At 39.3% G+C, this 22,094-nt stretch overlaps 1 protein-coding gene across 1 annotated transcript in view; it reads left to right on the top strand.

Moving 5' to 3' along the window:
• LOC104967610 (BRCA1 DNA repair associated) overlaps positions 1–21,438 on the top strand; it is a 29,122-nt gene extending 7,684 nt beyond the window's left edge. Inside the window, exons 12-21 of the mRNA XM_010797116.1 lie at positions 4,005–4,090; positions 4,516–4,712; positions 4,798–4,885; positions 6,171–6,248; positions 11,415–11,455; positions 11,982–12,065; positions 15,336–15,393; positions 17,255–17,328; positions 18,053–18,110; positions 20,774–21,438. Of these exons, the coding sequence (XP_010795418.1) occupies positions 4,005–4,090; positions 4,516–4,712; positions 4,798–4,885; positions 6,171–6,248; positions 11,415–11,455; positions 11,982–12,065; positions 15,336–15,393; positions 17,255–17,328; positions 18,053–18,110; positions 20,774–20,868 (859 nt within the window). The 3' untranslated portion in view covers positions 20,869–21,438. The remainder of the gene's footprint in view (positions 1–4,004; positions 4,091–4,515; positions 4,713–4,797; positions 4,886–6,170; positions 6,249–11,414; positions 11,456–11,981; positions 12,066–15,335; positions 15,394–17,254; positions 17,329–18,052; positions 18,111–20,773) is intronic.
• Positions 21,439–22,094: the final 656 nt, after the last annotated feature.

Here is a 22,094-nt window from a genome sequence, read left to right as displayed (position 1 = left end):
GGGCAAATTGCTCCTGTGGGGATTGGCCACAGTATTGAGTATTAAGTCGCTTTGGATAAAAGCGTCTAACAAGTAACATGTAATGTAATACAAACATAAATACAAATCAATAAAATATAGATTAAACCAAAAATAAATATATACAACAAAATAATGATGGTATTAGACAACATGCAACGTTTTTTGACACTGAAAACAATACAAAACATCAAAACTGAATATTATAGGGAATAAAAAATGAACCTAAGTTAAGCTTCAGTTTTTTAAATCTCTATTGCAGTAAAACTAAACTGTGCTACTGAAACAACAGTGCAATCACATTCAAACTAAAGGTAAATGCTTCCTTAATCTCCTGTCTAACATGATAACACAAAGCTTACCTCCTAACAATAAGTCATTGTTTGCAGTAAGCAGGAAACGATTAGAGGAGCTGATAATATAAATGATTCTCAAGAATTGGTCTAAACCGGTTCTACGTGTGTCAACCGTCTTCATTCCTACAGAGGCTGGCCATCTCTAGATTTGTTGTTATTGAAAAGGATGGGAAGATTTGTAATGATGTGAGATCGTAATGGTCTTACAGTACATGTTACTTTAAAACAACACTTTGTCATACTGGGAAATACGTGTCTTCACTTCCTGGCAGAGTTTGATGAGAAAATCGATAACACTCTCATACCTGGACATTAAATATGCAGCTACAGCTAGCAGACCTTAAAGTCAAACCTGAGTATATCTGACTGTGTAAACAAATGTTATTAAGTCATCTCTGCTCCAGTGTGTTGTATGTCTCTCCTCAGAGGATTGTAAACATTGTTAATACATTTTAAATTGAGCCATATTTTAAAACCACCATATTAGGTAGAAAAAGAACTGGAGCAAGTGGCATGTAATTGGTTTCTTTCAGTTTCTAACTGAAGGAGAAAGTTAGTGTGTGTGTGTGTTGCTTGCTAGTCTCGTTCTCAGAGGGTGATGCATCTCAAGAGGACAGGCGGATAATCTCACTAATGAACCTAGAATCTGCTTATGCTGTGGAGAATAAAGAAGTCATTACTGACTGCATCTTATATGTCATTTAGAGCACTTAGAGGGAAACTTGTGTTGCCACAGTCATTTATCTCTCCCGCTTGACTGCCTCCCCCCCAACCTCTCGCCGCGCAGTCCTCCAGGCGAGAGAGGGAGGGGAGAAGACGGCAGATGAACACAAGCAGGGCTTTAGCTATTCAAGTTTAAAATTAAAAAGCAAATACTCCATGAAAGCACTGGTGAAATCGGAGAGAATGGCTGGCATTGTAATATCTGAAAAGGTTCCACTGAGTCATTATCACTTTGGTTGCAGGTAATTTAAATGGCGGCATTCTGCCAGTATTTCCGTGAAGAAAGGAAGCCAAAAGAAAACAAAGCAAGGGACTTCAAAACTTTATTCATGAGTAATTGGATATTGAGTTTCTGCCAATAACGAGTTTTGATCCTACATTTACATCTTCCTACCTCATACAGCTGCAGTCAGGGAGGGAGGAGACAATGTTGTGTTTTTATTGCTTTGGCTCTATTCCAGCATTTTTGATTTGAAAAGAAACAATGACTGAGTTTAACTAACTGCTATTCAGCTTCAGGGGGGACATAATCCCCTCTTTTAGCACAGTGCAGCAGCATAATAACCCTAAACATACAGACAAGACACCCAGGTTTGTTTATTTATTTGAACTGCCAAATTGTGTAACATATTGTCTCTTGTCAGTGTTTTGACATGGATCACGTGTTCCCTCACTGAGATGAGACTGAAGGCTCCTGAAAGCAGCAGCAGCAGTCAGTGTGGCTGCAGTCAGAGCTCACAGAAGATATCAAGTATCTGCTAATGTTTGTAGATCAAAGCCTTTAGACAATCATTGACTGCAAAAGATTTACCAGCAAATATTGACTAGTTTATGTTACCTTGACCTGTTGCTTTCTCTCCCCTACAACTAGAAGACCATATCTGTTCATCTTATGTGGATGCAGATAACCTTGCAAGTCAACCCTTTTTTAACCATGAAGTGACTGATCAATTGTAATATTGTGAACATTGTGTCCCTTTCTCAATACTTACTGACTGCACAGTATCCTGAGTAAACGCAAATGAGTAAAGCCAATCCAGTTTAAAGGGGACCTATCATGCACTTTTGTACGTGTTTTATACATGAATATGTGTCCCCGGTGTTCCAGGGAACTCACCAAGTGTCAGAAAATACAACCCTCTCTCTTTTCCTCCACACCCAAATCTCTAAAAACGGGGCTGCAACGGATTTGATACATGTGGATTCTGATTTGCACCTCTATGATGTCACAGAGGTGCACTACGCCTGTATGGTCAACTCTCCACCTATCAGGGGATGAGAGGTTGCCGTGGCATGNCTCGCCCCCTTCCTTTGCAGGGTGGGGGTCAGCTCCAGCTCATGGGCAAAGACAAGAGCTGGAGTGAGGCAAAATGAGCCATGGCTAAAATGCATGATCTGTTTGGTATTTTGACCAAATAAAACCTTATAAATATACCCTTATATAGTACTGGCCCTACTAATATATTATTGCAAATATAGCATGATAGGTTCCCTTGTAGAATATATGTAAAACTTCAGCACTATTTAACCTTTGATTTATGAGTTCTAGTCAGGGGTGGAATTTTCATGACGGCCATGGCCGTCGGTAGCCCCTCGGTTCTGGCCGTTGATACCCCAACAAATTAATGTGTACGTCCTACGAACACCATGGCCTGTAAAAATCTCGAAGTTGCCTTTTAAAAGCGTGAGAACAGTGGTTTCTGCAACTGCATTATTGCTGCGTTCACACAACGGACGCGATGCGAATATTCGCGATTGCTCCAACTGCTCGGAGTTTCACCGCGCTGTGAGCTGTGTTTACTACACCTGTCACTCAAACAGGACGCGCTGGAGAGGGGGCGGGGCTTATATCCATGTAAATACTGTGGTGGAAACCAACTACGACAAAATTAACCTATTTTACCGTGATTTCATTGTAATACACGTTTCAAAATGATTCCGAAGTAACTAAATACTGATAACGGTTAGTAAAAACCATGATTTAATGCTTTGACAGTCTGTGGTTTGTACATGTTTAACTTTTGTCCAGTTTCTGAACAGATATGAGGAGCTGTGAGGAGTTGATTAAAGACACACACACACACACACACACACACACACACACACACACACACACACACACACACACACACACACACACACACACACACACAGACTTTTGCATTTCAAAGTATTGCTTGTTCATACAGTTGAATGATGCACTGCTGAATGATGTATGTGCAGAGTTGGACCCTTGAAGGCTGTTTCTTCTGCTCTGAAATGGAATATATTTGTTACATATTAATAGAATTTTAGATTTTTTGATTTGATTCCGGATTTGTGAATGGGAGAAGTAGTAGATGGAAAACATACCAAACACTAATTATTCAAAGTAAAGTATTTCATTTTACATACGGTAATACTAAGGAGGCATAGGCCTATATGATGATATAATGCTTGACATTATTGATATTAAAAAAGTGATTTGTTTTCCATGTCATTCGTGTGTTTTTCTTATCAGAAAGTGAAGTTATTTATTTGTAAGCTCCAAATGTTTCCCTCAATGGCCTTTGTGCCCTGGCATGTGGCCTTTCCGCCCTGAAAAAATGTGTGACACCAAAGGCCAAATGGCCTTGCCCCTAAAATGACAAAGCCTGGTTCTGGTGGTGTTTTGTAACGCCGATGTCGCTTTGTGTAAACTACATTAAGGCGGGAGAATACAATCTGTTGTTGCAGGAATATTTGGATAGATTAACTTGGACGTCTATCTACAGCAATTTAGATCAGTGGTCTAACTGCAAATGCAAAAACATAAATGATCAGAAATCGATCTAGCTCAATTTGTATTACTAGAAAATACACTTGACCTTGCAGATCAGAGCTGGACATCATGTACTTTATACTTTAATATACACGTCTCCTCTGCAGGGAAGCTGTTCAAGAAGTAGAGCGAGAGCCCAGCACAAGACCACCTGATGGAGAAGGGGTCGCCGAGCCCGGTGTGTCAGAGACGGGTAAGGCTACTAGTGTGGTGTTGTAAAGACAGAAGCATGCTGGACACCTGTCTTATTTAATGAAAGATTAAATGCATTTGAATCTTCCAGAAGCACATGAGTAGAAAGCCACACTTTGAGACATTGTTTTAAGCCTTTTTAATTGATTACTCCAGGATTCTGAAATGACAGATCTATTTAACGACTGCCACTTGTAGATAAGTAGCTCTTTATTGCTTTTCAAAATAATTGTAGTATGCCAGCAAGGTTTGGATCGACTGAGTTGCGCAGAGTTTAAATGGTTTGTCTGACTGTGGGGTTAATGGAGCTTAAGCTCTGTGTGACAAATATGTGTTTGTATACAGAAACCCATTTCAAAGAGAGCTGGGTCTGATCATCAGTCTAACTGTTGCTAACTTTCTTTCTACTTTGTTTTCTCTCTTTAGAAGTGCAGCGCTCCACACACACAGGGCCGGGTGCAAAAGGCTCCGGAGACTCCAAGACTTCCAGTTCAAGTCCAGCATCCAGACCATTAGGTTCACCATCAGATGGGCAAGAAGACAAAGAAAACAACACTCCTCCGAAAGACAGAATCAAAGCTAAGATGGTGCTAGCCTCATCTGGATTAGCCCCCAATGAACAGGTGCACACTCACCTCTACATCCATACATGTGTCTATTTAGTCATAGTAGGATATATGAATTAATCTGATGTTTTTGCCTTTTTAGACAATGGTGAAAAAGTTTGCCAAGAGAGTTGGTGGCCGAGTGGTTTCCCAGGTTACCCCGGAGGTGACTCATGTTATAATGCACACAGGTAAGTGAGCTCGCATGCAGGCATAGTGAGTATATAAACATTTCATTTAGTTAAGACCGTCATAAGCGTACAATCGATTCACTGCACTCAGCTCGATACAAAGCAGAGCAATTAAAGCTGCTTTTAAAGAATTCCACTTCCGAGGTCCTTTTTTTCAATATGTTCTTGAGTGGGAACATTTCCAGCCGTACATTTTCTTTCTGCATGTAGTTACGTCTTGTTTTGTGCGTCTTTTAAAGCTCAAAGATAAGCTTTCTGTTTCTCCCTCGCCCACGCGCCCTCTCCTCCATTCATCTGCTTGTTGCTAATTACCCTCTCTGATAGATTATTTTTAATTTCAGAGCACGCTGTCTCCAAAGCACCATATTAACCGTCACTGTTTAAGGAGACTTCTTTTTAAATGGCAGCTGTTTCCCGGGTAACCAGGAAAAGGGAACGCTGGCACACTTGGTCTTTGTGGTTAAAGGTTTGAAAGGAGCAGGAGGTGTGCCTTTCTGACCATGAAATAATAATCATTTGATTGTTAAAAAACTCATCAATAACGTGCACTTTCCTCCTGCCTGGAATACAAATCAATGGATAATGACTTTATTTCCTGAAGGAGGAACAACCCCTGACCCTGCTGATCAAACAGTGTCAAGCTATTCTCTGTTTTATGTTCATTCCTCTGCTGTGGGTGCAGTTTTAAAAGAGCTGTAAATTAATAATAAATAAATATAACATAACACCACGATTGGCCTAAGTCATTTTAAATGTATTTTGGTTCAGTACTTAATCGTTATTTCAACTTGATTTTTGCCCCAGTGCAGCTCTTAAAAACGCTCACATAGGTGAATAAAATATGCGAAATAAGGGCAGCAAAAACAGTTATCACATTATACATTCAAACATACTTAATATAATAGTGCTAAAGTGCTTTGTGCTGCCACCTATCTACTTTAAAGTGCTTTTGTAAGTGGCATAAATGATTACATAGTAAAAAAGTAATTTCTGGTGAGAGTCAGCGATAGTATTAGACGTCATTTGTCTTACAGTGTTGCTTTAAGAGAATACAGGCACTCTTTTCTACACATCGTCTGTATCTGCATTTTACATTATTTGTTAATTGGGAAAAAACCTCAAGGTTGTCAACTCGGGACATATTTTGACTTTTTCCTTTCACAGGAACCATCAAGCGTCTCCTATCTCATCCCTAACACTTACATCAAAAGCTTCACATAAGGGTGTGTTAATGAATCTACTCCTGCACATCTGTTCACAACATCTCCTTCTCTCCTCCTGTCAGATGAACAACTGGTATGTGAGCGCACGCTGAAGTACTTCCTTGGCATCGCAGGCAGGAAGTGGGTGGTGAGCTTCCAGTGTGAGTCTCCATTCAATTTATTGTCAAGCTCAATGCTGATGTGTTTTGAACAATAACGCAAAACAGCACAATAGAGAGGCGGAGTCCCTCCCTTTCCGGAGGAGCTCCATGGGACCTTATTTCGGAAAAAGTATGTATTGAAGATAATGGGGAGAGAAAGATTATCTTTCGATCCCGTTTGAATTGTGCTACGAATTACACATATGATGTTTGTCAATTTAAAAGATAATTTTGCAAGTCAAAAAAAAAAATGCCGTAAAACTGTGAAGTCACACTTTTTTTGTGTGAAACCGCTCAATGAACTACAACTCCCGTCCCGCACCACACACCAAGACGGCCGTCACGTTGGCACATTTCACTCCATTCTTTCAGAATGAGGCGAAAAGTATTAAACGAGGTGAAAATCACTTGAAGTCTGGGCATGTTGAGAGCTGTACATACACACAAGGGGAGTTAGTCGGTTCCGTCAGAGCCAGCCTGCGGGACCGGGATTCTGGGATTTGTAGTCTTTCTAGTTGTGTATTTTTCATAGTCTTATATTTCAACAGTTTTACGACAAACTGTGACTTTTTTTGACAAATGATTTGTTAAGATTGACAAACATCATATGTGTAATTCGTGGCACAATTCAAACGAGATCGAGAGATAATCTTTCTCTCCCCATTGACTTCAATACATACTTTTTCCGAAATAAGGTCCAATGGGTGGTAGATGGGCGGGACTTCACCTCTCTATGGCCCTCAAATACCCTTTTTCCACTCAGCCTCAAAAAACAGTTTGTAGTTTGAACCAAAAAGCTGCTAGGCAAGAACCAGATACTTCTGAGCTGAACCTGAGCAATAACAGATCATGGTGAGTATGGCGCAGAAAATAAAACATTAGTGCTCGGATCGCAAAGTGACTAGGACGCGACCAACACACAAAAACACACATATACAATGTCGGAAACACTAACCAAGCATACGTGGGATCAGAGATTGCGCTAGATTTTTTCGCTGCCTGTCATTTTGACGGACAGGATTGTAAAATTTTCGTCAAAATTCAGTATTACCCGTCGGCCTTTACACTCTGGCGGTAATAAGACATTGTAGAAAAAAAATTAGGTTAAGAGTCTCTACGTGAAACGGATCGCTCCGGGAGTTTGTCGAAAATTGTGTTCAAATTCCTCCTCCTCTTGTTTGCTCTAAATTTGTTGTACAACGATCTTCTTCGACTGAGGTTGTCGTCAGTTCACAACCAAATATCTTTGTCCACTTTCCTATTTATTGGGCGCAGTTCTTGGGCCGACGATAGGTGCTACCCGGGGTTTCCTCGATGAAAAACTTCGAAAGTAATTTTCTAATTCGAAAGGCAATATTAGTAATAAGTAATAAAAATATACAAAGATCAAAATACAAACTTAATAACAAAATAATAAGGGAACACAAAAATATACATAATAACGGACGATGTCGTAACCAGGACTTGCCACCAAAATTTAGCACGGCGATATATATTTACTTCAATTCAACCTACTCAACAATACCTAATTTTATTGTCTACACTCAGTATTCAAATAAAAATTATGAATTTCCAGTGTGACAGTAACGATAAACATCAGAACATGCCAGAGTCTCATATATATATATATTTTGTTGTACCAGACTACTTCACAAAAACATTATGGTTTGTCAGTGGGGTAAGACGGACGGAGTATAGGGAGATAAGTAGAAGGACAAAGTTTTCCCATACTAAACCCTGTATTTCGAATTTTTTTAATTTTATTTATACTATTTTTTTTTTTTTTAACTCCCCACGACTCGGAGTACGCCTGGCCGTCGATGACAGAATTGATTTACGACGGCACTACTTTGCGGTATAAGTACCTAATAGTTCCTAATAGAGACTTGTCTATACCTCGAGTTTCCGGAAAGAGAGACGACCCAATTGCGTGTTCCCCTCAAGGAACCAAATGAAGGCCGAAGAAGTGATAGTGTACGAGAGGTTATGTCTAAACGAGACTACACGACTCGCTACGATACATTTGTGCCTGAGTATAATGCAGGTGTTTGTCAGCCCGTAACAAAACTATCGTTGTGCAAAGACTAACCCGGCACCACAGGTGTAAAGTCTATAATGCAGTATAGCCTTGCGTTTGGACTCCTAGTCGAGGCAACAAGGGGGAAAAATCTCTAAACCCATTGCAACTCCTTTTCTCCCTCCCAAAATAAAAGACGCGACGCACTCAAGGCGGCTGTGTGGCCCTGTGTAAGAATACATACTATCTTCTCCTGTAGTTTCCCACGTAAAACGTACTATCCGAGGGGAAAACTTCGTGTCAAACACAAAAATACTCATGAGTCAGTAAAGGATTGTGTCGACCCTTTGAGAACAAACTTATGTCAAAATGATGACTCTCTCAGTCTCCAGTAATCACTTAAGAAATCCGGTAGAAAACCAAAACCACCCTTTGTGATTTACACATATCTGGAAATAAATTTTCTATTTATTGTTATTACTAGTGAACACGGTAAATAAGAGTCAACGATACAAACCACCATCATTATGTTTAATGTTAACTAATAAAGTCCTACTGACACCGACACTCACCACAATAGCGCGGAAGCTTGGTCACTCCAAACACCCAAGCTAGGGTCGACACACCAGTTCGTGTTACACACCGGTTGCCACCACCACTCACACACACACACACACCACGCACGCACGTACGCAACGCACGCACGCACGCACGACACACAACACACACACACACACCTTGCCTGGACGATTTATCTACATATACATGTCGAGGTAAATCAATTACTATTTAATAATAATAAACATTAGGTTTTGAAATTTTATTAGATTTTCTACAGTAATTTGTAGTCATTGTACTACGAGGATGGTTGTTGTATTTGTGTTAAACATACTTGAATAAATCGATAGTAAATAAATTTGAGGATTGGTAAACGTGACATTTTTCCATACTTAAATTGACAACTGCCTCAACCGTTACGACATCGAATTTTCGTAACTACTGATATTCCTCGCAAATTTTCATCCTCAATGTAGAATTTTTATAAAGAATTTCAGTTCCTACGTTACAGGGAGACATAACGACAATAAACAAGGATACCAGAAGATGACGTGAAACTCTCTCGGATGTGTGACAACAACATGGACTCATGCTCTACAAAAGACCACAACTAATATCGACTTAGAGAACCGAGAAGGTCAAGCGTCCTTTCGTGCCGAGATAATAACTTCGAAATAAAGAGTTGTTGTTTCTACATCTTTATAACCTCTGACAAATCTTATTTTTGAGCTCGCAGAAAACCTACGGTCAGCCAAATTTAAGCAAGAACACAACACAGTGAAACACACACCCGTCTGGTATTTGTTTCAGTCTTCCTATCGTAGTGGACTCATTCTGCCTATTACATTACTGTAGTTTTGATTAATCGTCGCGACAAGGAAACCAAAAGCGAACCGAATTGAACAACACCGCTCCAGCTCCCTAAATTTAGAGTAAGTCCCTAATTAACATTAAGGTTAAGTATTCTGACACCTCTCCTTTTTTATTGTCTACGAAGTGCGCGAAGATGCAAACACCCGAAATTATTACTCTATTTTTGCCAAAAATACGTGGACCGATGTCCTTAAGTTACAAGACTATTTGCTGTTATGAATCTCTTAAATAAGTTACCATTCATAGTGGGTTAAGTGATAAGTGGTAAAATTTTGATAAAAAGAAAAACATAAAATGATACAATGCACGAGAAATATATAAACAAAAGACAAAATAACAAAAACACAACGAAGACAACCTCTTCGGACACTGTGTTCTAAAAGTAACCGTATTGAGTTTGACATCGATACAAACAATACCGATTTATTTCTTTGGAACTTGGAGGTTCATTAATATCTTTACATAGTCCTTCTAATATTTATCAAGAGAGACAGTTGAAAGAAGATTTTATACACTATAAACTCGAAAATAGAATTCTTATCCGAGAATCTAGACAGTACCGATCCATATGAAAATGTAAATCAAAGAATCACTCTAGCAGCAAAGCGAAAGGTGGTGGTCTCAGGTTCACACACGGTGCATTACTGTATGGCTAAGAGAGACGTTGCACGAGTGTTGTCCTTTGTTCACCTCACTGACGCGAGCCCAGCTACGAGTACACCGTAAATTAACACGATTCGGTCAACTCTCATTGTCGCCTTGCCCCACCTGTAATTTCTCAGTATCATTCTTTTTTATCATAGTGTGCGTATCCCAGCGCTGGCCTAAAAAATTGTTACTGCCTTTGTTAGACTTTCGTAGCAAGTAAAACTGCCTAAATCTCTATTTCGAGCCTTGTCGCGGTTTAAAAGGGGCGTCGGCTCCGAGCGCCACAATACGGCACAATACGTTACTGACGGGTTTTTCCTTTTTTCATGGCAAAGGCTTTTGGGTTGCAACGCCTTGTTTAGTAACTTTACAGGAACACTCCAAACCGAAATGCGACACGCGTGAGGGCAGCTCACGGTGCACCCCGTACCGTATTGTGCCGCGATTGTCAGGTGCTCGCACGCGGGGCGGGGGGCAACTGTCAAGTGTTGACACGAGAGGGGGGAGGTGTGGAGGCAACTCTCAAGAGAGGAGAGAGAGAGGGGGGNCGCACCACACACCAAGACGGCCGTCACGTTGGCACATTTCACTCCATTCTTTCAGAATGAGGCGAAAAGTATTAAACGAGGTGAAAATCACTTGATGTCTGGGCATGTTGAGAGCTGTACATACACACAGGGGGAGTTAGTCGGTTCCGTCAGAGCCAGCCTGCGGGACCGGGATTCTGGGATTTGTAGTCTTTCTAGTTGTGTATTTTTCATAGTCTTATATTTCAACAGTTTTACGACAAACTGTGACTTTTTTTGACAAATGATTTGTTAAGATTGACAAACATCATATGTGTAATTCGTGGCACAATTCAAACGGGATCGAAAGATAATCTTTCTCTCCCCATTGACTTCAATACATACTTTTTCCGAAATAAGTTCCCATGGGTCGGAAGTAGATGGGCGGGACTTTGCCTCTATGTGAATGAATAGGCAGGAGTAAAAGATACATAATACAGTATCCACCCAGGATAGGGTTTGTGTTTAACAATAGATTTGTGTTTTTTTCTTCCCTCTCCGCAGGGATTTCAGAGTGCTTCAAACTAAAGAAAGTCTTGGATGAGGTAGGCTCGTCTGCATGCTCTTAGAATCTGTGCACCAGTGACTTCCTGTCACATCTCTGTACGTCTGTCGAATTAAGGCGGCGTGATGAATCTCCCCATTTACTCTCCTGTGATACCTCATAGATTATTTGTCACCCATTTGCTTTTGTAATCCCTGCATTTGGTTCTGTGCTATGCGAAGTATAATCCTTTGCCAAGCTTTGTTTGGCAACACCATTAATTATAAACAGTTTTATTCATCATCCAGCCCAGTTTATAAGCATTTGTATGCATAATATAGAGGATGTAGAGATAGACTCCATACAATTATAAGATGAGCTCTGTCAAACTGAAGGATGTTCAGCGAGACACTTAAAATAAATCAAGTTATATTAGGTAGTTTACAATCAGTCCTTTTTATGAGATGGGAATAAAAATATTGCTTAACTTATTCAAATGCTAATAACAACAGGCAATGTTTTTTTCTTTTTCTTTATGAGTATGATAAGTATTGACTAAGTATACTGAAGTTGGCTTTGTTTTTAAGAGTGCCTTTGAAGTTGGAGGTGATGTGGTGAATGGACCCGACCATCAGGGCCCCATGAGAGCTCGAACCACTGAAGACAGTAGCGTGAGTCTTACACGACGTGCAGGAGGGCTTTTTAACTGTGTTTATTTCATCTACATGTAAAAGGTCAAGTCTGGCCCCAAGGAATGAGCGTCAGCAGTGTGACTCAGCTGTAATGTTATGTTTCTGATCTCCACATATACAGTACTTGATACTTGCACACTACAATCAAATGTATTAAAACCTTTTTCGATACATCTGTAGAAAATAGAAATAGTAAATTAATCCAAATGTTAGATAGATAAATACTTTATTGATCCCAATTTGGGAAATTATTTTGTTACAGAAGCGGTGTGTTCAACATTAAAATACAAAAATGAAATGCAAATTGTTCGTGCTTATCAGAAGGAGAAACTCAAACTTAGTGCCAGTTAAGTAGGTATTTCTCTAAAACATTGAATATTTGGGACTAAATTATCAACAAAGTGTAAATAGAAATTAGCCTCAATTATTATTTATTAACATCAACTGGAAAACCATAGCAGACACCCTGTCACCACATGTTTTGCTAAACTGAACCAATTGATGCTTGGCGTTCAGAAAGGATGACAGCCCCGCTATGTAATCATAGCTTGTACTTGTACAAAAAAAGTGAATCTCAGGCGTTTCCTCCAGCTTTAGCTCTTTACCGCCTGCTGTCGCTCTCTGGGCCGGTAAACACAATCAGGTGTGGGAAGTTTGTTTGTGAGTTTCGGTGCAGCTGGATCACAAACATCTCTGGATCTGATGGAGGATTTGGCTTTAGTTAAGCAATGTGAGCATCTGTTAAAACTCCAACACAGACACTAAGCTAACCTACACACAGATTCAACTACTGTATTTCCAGATGATGGACAAGAATGAGTCTATAAGAAACATTCAAATAGATTAAAAGGTGATTATGTTATTTGGCACTGACACCAAATGTTTCTGGACAGAGCAAGCGAGGGACAATTACTTTTCTTACATCCTTAAAAAACTGGGCAACCAAGATGCCCCCATTAAAGAGTGATCTAACGGTTGGTAAAGCAAACTGAAAGCAGTGCTGCCAGCCCAAAACAGCCGTGCATACCAGAGTTCCCGTTAGCCGGTAATTACCGGACTACGACCGGTAAAATATGTTGAAGACCGGCAAATCTAAATCTCTCCGGTCAAAGCGTCCAGTCAAAAATATATTTCCCCTTAGCGCAATACCGCATCAGTTGCGCAACTTGCGCCACTTATGTGACAGACAAAAGAGTATGTGACAGACAAGAATAGTCAATTCTAATGTCTCACCATTGTCTAACACGTAATGTGGAGAAAGAGATGTCCTGTATGGGTTGATTGTGCGTTGATCTGTTGGTAATGCCTCAGGATTCCGGCCGGCATGTAAACAAATGCATACTTTGTGGCCTCACCCGGTTGCATAGCGAAGCTTATTGTTTAGGTGTCTATTAATAAGCAGGTAGTCATGTCATTAGCTAGATCTGATCGATATGGACATAAACGCGAGTAAAGTCTAATCTGACGGGAGAGAGAGAGAGAGAGAGATCAGCTGCTGCTGACGAGTCGACACGCAGCTCTGCATGATCACATGCAGCGGTGAGCGGAACAAAAGACACACTTCAGGTTAGAATATCACACGTAGCTATTTTAATTACCTCTCAAACTACCTAATCTAGTTATAGATAGGTTTAGTTTTACTTTCGGGTCACTCATTACTGATCCGCGAGCTGCATGATACTGACGGGCTGTCGGGAGAGAGCGCTCCGTTTATTATTCCCGTGTTATTGTAAGTTACTGTACACTTTTGAATAGTTAATCTACTATTATTAGTTTGTTTAATATCTAATCATATCAATTTGTTTTAAAGCTCAATAAATAACAAAGAAGACCTTTGACCGGCACTTTTCAAATTGTGTCAGGAAGATTTAAACTTTAACGGACATGTTGACCGGCGAAAAAATATTCTAACGGGAACTCTGGTGCATACAGTATACAGTGAAGAGGCCGCTCTCTTTTTTTTACCATTTAGATCGGTTTGAGCTTCTTGCCCTCCATTTGCTCCTCCCTTTAGCGCAAGCCTTCATCAGAAGAACAGATGCAATCATTTTTTATTAATAAACTGTTGAAACCTAAAACATGCTCTATACCTTTAAGTGGATTATAAAATAAAGTTTGAACAATTTCCTTAACGGCTTATCAAAGAAAGTAGTAGAGTAAGAAAAAACGCAATCATTTCCAACCTTGTTGTTTTGTGAAAGCGCTTCTTCCAACAACAAAGAACAGTCTGATTCCATGAAGAAAATGAGATGGTGTTTCAACAACAAACACTTGAACGTGTTTCCTCTCATTGCACCAGCCTCTTAGCTCAGGCCCTGTTGTAAAAAGCTAATGGTAATTTCCCCCTCTTAAAGCCAGCAGGACCGGGATCTGTTGCCACTGAGCGGGAAAAGTCTAGATGTTATGCCGACCGTATCGCTGCCTTTGAAGAACCACCGCTAATTGAATTAGCTAGTCATTTCAGGCTCATTCAAGTGGCCTAAATTCAGTGCAGACACTTCGACGGAGCCAGACAGATTGTCCTGTTCAGACTCACTTTCCATACCTTCACCAAAGTGACAAACAGACCAACATGTTGATGTGCAGGACATAATTTAAAGAAACTCTGAGTGTGTGTGTGTGTGTGAATGGATTTGCACGTTATCACATCACACACTCTAATACCCCCTGAAGGATATTAGGTGTTGTCTAAATTAAAAATCTGCAACAGAAACACTTTTTCATCTCACCCGGCACCTCTGGCTAATGATCATTATGGACCGACAGGGAGGTGAGATAAATTAGTATTTCTCCCTCCAGCAGCTCGGACATTTATCTTCCACACACACACACACACACACACACACACACACACACACACACACACACACACACACACACACACACACACACACACACACACACACACAGGGATGAGTCGCCTGTTTCCTTTCTGTAGTATGGGTTCAAGAAAAACTATTTTACTTTCCTGTTTCAAGCATGCTTGTTGACCCTGAGCGCAATAAAACAATATGCCCCTGATCTCGGGCAGGTTGTTTTTCTTTGCGTGTTTATAAGCGTGTTATTACCTCGACGCTGGCTTTGTTTGCTCTTTTCTGTTCAACTCATTCCTGAATATGCAGTATTACGGTGAGAGAGAAAAAACATCAAGGTCTAGTTTAGTTTTTTTTGGTGAGGAATGCCTGTTCTAAATGTCAAGCTATGTTTGGTGAAGCTTCTTCTTACTTAGTATCTTCTTTCTCTCTTTAGTTACTCATGAAGGGCTTCAAGATCTGCTTCCAAGGATCTTTCACAGACATGACGACAGGTAAATCACATCAGCAACATGACAAGTAAATAAAAACATGTTGAGTTTATTGAGAAAATGTAACCATACACCTCTTTGCAAATGTTTTAAGACCTGACATCACTCCCTCATGCATCTCAACATGCTTAGCAAAGAGGTTTTATGCAGATAGTTTAGTTAGCAAGTGTTTTGGGTTATTTTTGTCTTCGTTTCGTATTCCTGCCAGCACATGGCGTATTGAGCTCTGTAAGCGACAACAGGGAGGTGTTTGAAATGCAGATTTCTGACAAGGTGATGATGAGTAACTTGCAAATATCAAATTTGTTCTAGTTTATTTTTCAGTAAAAGTTTTTGCTATCCGAGCATTTCCTCAATGTGTTTCTGAGGTTTCAGTTTGAACTGCCACCTCTTCATACCATATAAGGTATGTAACATGTCATTTGCTTAGATTTAGTCTAATAGAATATATAACACAATAGCTGCCCTCTACTTTATAGCCATCTCTAATTACCATCGTTTTTGTTGTTCTACTCGAGCTCTGTCTTATTTATCGGAGTAACACAGCACTCAAACACTACAGGAAATGCAGCACCTAGATAATGTCTCTGATTACTGACCACAAAAGAGATGCTTTTCACACTTTAATAAGCATATTCTTTCAAAGAAACCACCGCAACACTTTTTCTTTCCTAGCCGTCGTCACGCTGTTTGCACACGTTCTGTTTTCTCAATCGAGATTTACTTCACTCAACTGCACTTATTCCGTTTTTTTTGTCCTGCAGACACCCGCCTTGCTTTTAAAGAGAAAGAGGGAAACATAATAAAAACGTTAAAAGTTAAAGTAGCTGACAGAGGTTTTGACTGACACAGCTTGAAACCGGTGCTGTTTTTTTTTAAACGCCTGTCATTTTGACACCGGAGAACAATGACAAGTGTTTCCAGAGTGTGGGTGGACTGAATGTGGACTTAGGAGTTGTGCGAGATATTTCTGGTGTGTTTTCATATTGCACCATGTTATGGTGTCAGTTAGCTGGCTGGATTTATTTTAATCAAAGAAAATAGAAGCAAGCTTTTAGTCGTAGCTAAAGTGCTGTTTTCATTTTCTAAAATAGAAATCTTGGTCTAACATTTTCTGCACCAACCTTGGTTCAAACTGTAATAAACATCAAGGTCAAGAGGAGTTGGGTTGCCCTTCAAACTAAATGCTTTTTGGTCTTTACCCTTCCTGCATGAATGAAAGCACAGATAGATCATGGGTGAAGGTCTCACGGGGCACATTGCTTCAAAACCCACAAGGCAGCATTCTTTAGTTTCCTCCTTCCTGCGGTTCTTAAAGTGCTTCTGCTGCATCCTCCCGCTGCCTTCTGGATCGATGGAGCTTTGCTAATGGGTCGACATCTGCTAGCTAGCGTGAGGAGTTTAAAGACTTTCCTTTACATGGCACAATCATGAGGCTGGAGTCTGTTTTCTTCAGCACTGCAAGATTTCATCAATTATTTAATTGCTTGTGTTTGTGTTGTATAATGATGAGGTTACCCGCAGCGCACACTGCAGGTTGATTGAGGTTTCCTGACTCAAAATGACTCGTGTTTTTCCAGCCGGTGTTTAGTGGCTGATATGATGTAGGGACAACAACAAAAAAAATTATTTTCCAAATGAAGTGAACTGTGTTTTAGGGTAAGATGCAGATATTGATTCAGGGGGGAAGAGTTGTATGTATTGACCTGTTTTCCATCTTTCCGATCAAAGGAAGTCTCTGCTTGATATGAGTCTGCTTTGTATCCCCTTGGGGTTGAAGCAGAGAGAATCACATTTAATGTAACCAAGGACACTTTTAACAAACAGGGTTTTATCAAAACAGCCAACTTTGTGTGTTTTGTAGATGAAATGGAGTGGATGGTGGAGCTCTGTGGAGCAGCTGTAGTCAAAGAGCCACTTCTCCTCGACAGTAAACAGGTAAGTCAGTTATTTAGCCGCTCTGCATACGCTTTGTTGAGTATTCTTTAAAAAAAATGCTAACATCAAACATTCAAATCAGATGTTCTTGAGTTTGCATTAATACTCCTTGATTACCTTAAATTAACCTTGATACCTTGATTTTAGCATATGATTCTGGTTTTTATTTGATTTACAAAGATAACCTTTACTTCGTCACCATGTTAACATGCAGACTTTCAGCTCATTGTATTGTTCTCTTATTACAGTGTAGTGTTTCAGTTTTAATGATTGCAGTTCACTTCAGATTTCTGGTAGTCATAAATTACAATCAATACGAGCAATCTAATACCTGTAGGGAATAAGTGGAAGTCAGTGAACTGCATGCCTCCCCCAACACTGAGCAATTATCTGACTTGCAACGCTGTGGCTCCCATAGTGTCTAATGTTTTCCTTATGGGTTTGATTTTATTTTAAATGTATTTAAATTAAGCCATGAATCATCTAAGTGACACATTATAAATCAAAAAGGATTGAGTAATGCTGAAAATCCCCAGATCTAATAACCCTTAAGGCCGCCAAGTTAAATCCAAGAGACCTCATGTTGCGATTAGATAATCTGACAAGCAGGTGTGAGAATTTAATTCATTTCCAATTAGTCTGGCTATAAATATCAGTATTAGTTCTACTTGCTGCTTATTTTTAATACTGAATAATGCATGTTTTCTCCATTTTCCCATCCAAGTCCCATCAGCTTGTCATCATACAGCCTGGATCTGAGTCGTCTTCGTCCACATACGGCAGTGAGTCTAACATTAGTTATTCTTACTCAATCTCTCTTTCATTCACTAACACAGACACATACACATGGACATAAAGAGTTCATAAAGATTAGGCTGACAACAACAGCTGGAGCTCATTCCTTCACGGTTTCACCCGGGGCTTCGGGGCTGGGACAAGCACGGACCTATAGAGTGTCAGAGAGGAATCATTTTGATGGATAATGTGCCAATAGATTGTGATCATTCCTGCAAATAAGCTGCGAGCACAATGTATGCTGGCTTAGAGAGAAAGCAAGTCAGTATTGAGAAAACATGTTGAGTGATGACACATGGTGAGGTTTCCTTTTTGGACAAACTATTATTTCTGTGATACAAGATGAGATTGTTAGCCACCAATAATTTTAGTTTTCCTGAATTTGGATACTTCAAATAGCAACGACTCTTGTTCATTTAAGTCAAAGAAGGACTTCCTGCTCGACCTGCGTAGAGTGTTCAAGTTTCCTTTTAAGAGACACAGGGTAAGCATGTGGCTCATGGGTAAGCATGTGGCTCATGGGTAAGCATGTGGCTCATGGGTAAGCATGTGGCTCATGGGTAAGCATGTGGCTCATGGGTAAGCGTGTGGCTCATGGGTAAGCATGTGGCTCATGTTTTCAAGCTAACCAAGTTAGCTCAAGTATGTTGATTTGAAAAGTGTTTTTTTCTAATTAAAAGGAAATTCAATAAAAGACTTGACATTAAATTGTAAATAGAATGGCTTAGGAAAGAAGCAGGCTATTAAACACGACTTTACATGCTGCCTCTTGATGCGAGTTAGTCACTGCTAGCTATTCAGCATTGGCAGGCTTTTTTCATTAGCTTTAAAATGCTAATGCCACATTGTAAGAAAATGTATATTCTTTAAAACTATTTATTGTGATTTTCTTTTGTAATAGCTGTTGTTATTGTTGATGTTTAGGTTGTCCCAGCCTGAAACTAACTATTATCAACATTATGTTTCAAACAGTTTGACAATAATTGACATAGGTGAAGCTTTTCAGTTGTGTAGCTTTATGCTTAAAAAGTATACCTTTTTGTAGACTCATCTATAGCGCACTAAAATATAGAAAGTCTTTAACTGTCCGTTATCTTAATCACATTAAAATGGATCATTTTGTTTTGTAGTGTGTATTTAAGATGGTTTTATGAAAACAAACATTATGTGGCCATTCTCAATAAATGTTTACCCTTTCAGCAAGGTTATCATAATTTGGTCCTGTTATTTAGAAAAGGGGAGTTGATGACGAGGCAGTTAATTCCTGAATAGTGTAGCAAATGGCCCACAAATACAGACATTCTGGCCCGGGTGCATGTTTGCACACCTGTCTGTCGATTAGTACATGGATTTAAATGTGTGTGAGAGTGACACTGCGGTGAAATGGCACACGCTGGCAGTCAGTTTGAGACAGGTTTCCAACAAGAGCGAGAGAAGTGACTGGCCAGGCGAGTGAATGTGAAAGAAGTTAGGAGGCAGAGAAACGGCCAAGAGAAAATGTCACATCGGCGCTGGGGGAAATGTCAAAACAAGTTGGCTACTAAAGAGAGAGGCTGCCACAGCACGAAGAGAGCCGGCAGTTTGAAACAGAGAGGGAGCAAGAGGCAGCGAGCCACCGCCCCCCCCTCCCCCTCCTGGCATCCTCATTTACACTGCTGCATATTTAATGCAGCTTTTTCCCCGTCCTCTGGCACTCAGCGCAGGTAATCGAGAAGCCCCTCCCCTTCTATATTCCTCTTCTTATGCAACACTGATTTAAATCACACTTCTGTCTTTCTCTCAACTATCCTCTGATAAGATGGAGACGTGTGAATATAAGGGCAAACACTCCTGATTTTGTTTTACAACATGTATTCTGGAGTCAGTTGGGGTTATTGCCTTCAAGAAAAGTGCTGCTTAATTCACAAATGTGCGTGATTTATGAGAGAGAGGATTTGTTTTTCGGTGTTCAGTGTTGAGCTTCTGGGACCACCATCATTCAGAACTGATAGGTCTTAATGATATGACAGCGCTAAAGCTCAACATATACATATACATACGTACATGTTTAATGTATAGACGTCAAGTTTAAAATTCTGAGTGAATTATTTTGTAATTTATATACAAACAGCATAACAACGGCTGAAGAGAGATACGTTGTAGGCTTAGAGAAAACTAAATTATGATATAATAATAATAATAATAATTAAAAAGCATGAGGGAAAAAAATATTTTCAAAGAAATGTGCAACAAAAAATAAACAAAGTAATGCAGCAATAATCAACTAATAAATACTCATATCATATTTCATTTCATTTTTTTTCATTTCCATCTTTATTTATTTATTTATTAACAGATTTAAAAAAACAAATACAAAATAATAAATGTGAAAAACAGAATACTGTATTGTTAGAATACAGTATTTATCAATATTCATAATAATATTTATATATTCAAAAAAATATTAATAATAATAATAATATTAATGCTAGGAAGATACATTAATTAGTCAATATGGATTCAATCTATTAATCATTGCTTTTTAAATTGGAATTGAAGCAAGCCCTTGATAATATCCTGGTTAGTTTGGTTGGTTTCAAATATTGTGCCTGAACTGAACAAACCCATGATTTTGTCTTTTCTAACTCACTAATATATTTCTTTTCAACAGGTCTGTCTAAACAAGCTACCGTCGTGACTCGTGGTTGGCTGTTGGATACCGTGGCGACCTACACCCTCCAAAACTTCAATAAGTACAAAACATGAGCCAGAGAAGAAAGCGAAATACAGCCACTGATTCATTTTACAACCTGTCTTTTTTAATATCCAATACTCTAAACTGTTATCCATCTGTTTTATTAACAAATTGAGTTTCATACTGTATCTAAAGTTTATTCAACAAAAGATGCTTGAATTTCGTTTTCTTTTTCTTGTTCAATAGCCCATTTAGTAGTAGAATTTGGATCAATATTTTCCCTAAAAATAAGAACATTTCAGTCCTGGGAGAGAAGCACACTCACAGGAATCATGGGAAATGTACTTTTTTGTATGTGTAACCTCAGCTACAGTCAATAGTCCTTACTTATAATCCAATAAACACTAAATGCATTGCAAAAAGAGGAATGAGACAAAGCTCCAATAAACAAAATGGGAATCTCAGGATACCCTTGTGCACATATAGCTATTACCACCACTCACAATAATCATAAATAAATAAACAATGGGCTAATAATAGCACATCTGGGATTCACAACACTTTTGTTGTTTATTGAGAAATATCCTTATAAGAAAAGTGGTTTTAGGTGACTAACGCTTTCAAATAAATCACATTATACAGTCAAACATGGTGTTACATTGACAGACATGCCGTTATGTAAACTTTTTTTTGGTGAAAAAATACAGTATATCAAGGGAAGCTACCTTTAGGTTCAAGCTATGAAATGCTAAAATCAAAGTAGAATAGACCTTCTTACAACCATGATCCTTGGGGTTTATGAAAAGCCATTTACAATATTTAGTACGTCTATGTCTCCTGTCACATGTAATGTATTTAGCTCTTGTCATTCCTGTTCGACGGTGTTCCTGCTGCTGTTTCGTAGCTCTGCCAAGTATCTTGCAAATCCCTGGTGAATGTAAGCTTTCTGGTCGTGGCGGAAAGCCTGTAGCTCTTCCTGAACATGGCTTGAATGCAGCAACATGTTCTGCACAGAGATTACTTGAATTATTGAACAGCCATTTAGAAGATAGAAGAGATTCCCTGTGATGGGCCATGTGAAGGCACAAAAATGACCCTTCTTTGTCCTCAACAAAACATCCTGCGAGAACACAATTTGATGGTGTCATTTGGTTAGTGAAATGCCAAAAAAACATGAAAAATAAATCAAATATTTTCAGTTTGCTGTCACAGCCGAACAAAAACAAATATCCTCACAACTGAAAGGCTGGAACTTGGTTTTATTTGTCATTTTTGTGTGAAAAGTGACGTTAAATCA

Source organism: Notothenia coriiceps, unplaced genomic scaffold (genome assembly GCF_000735185.1).
Source record: "Notothenia coriiceps isolate Sejong01 unplaced genomic scaffold, NC01 NC01_scaffold00037483, whole genome shotgun sequence".
Classification (NCBI taxonomy): domain Eukaryota; kingdom Metazoa; phylum Chordata; class Actinopteri; order Perciformes; family Nototheniidae; genus Notothenia; species Notothenia coriiceps.
This window is presented reverse-complemented; position numbering and strand designations above follow the sequence as displayed.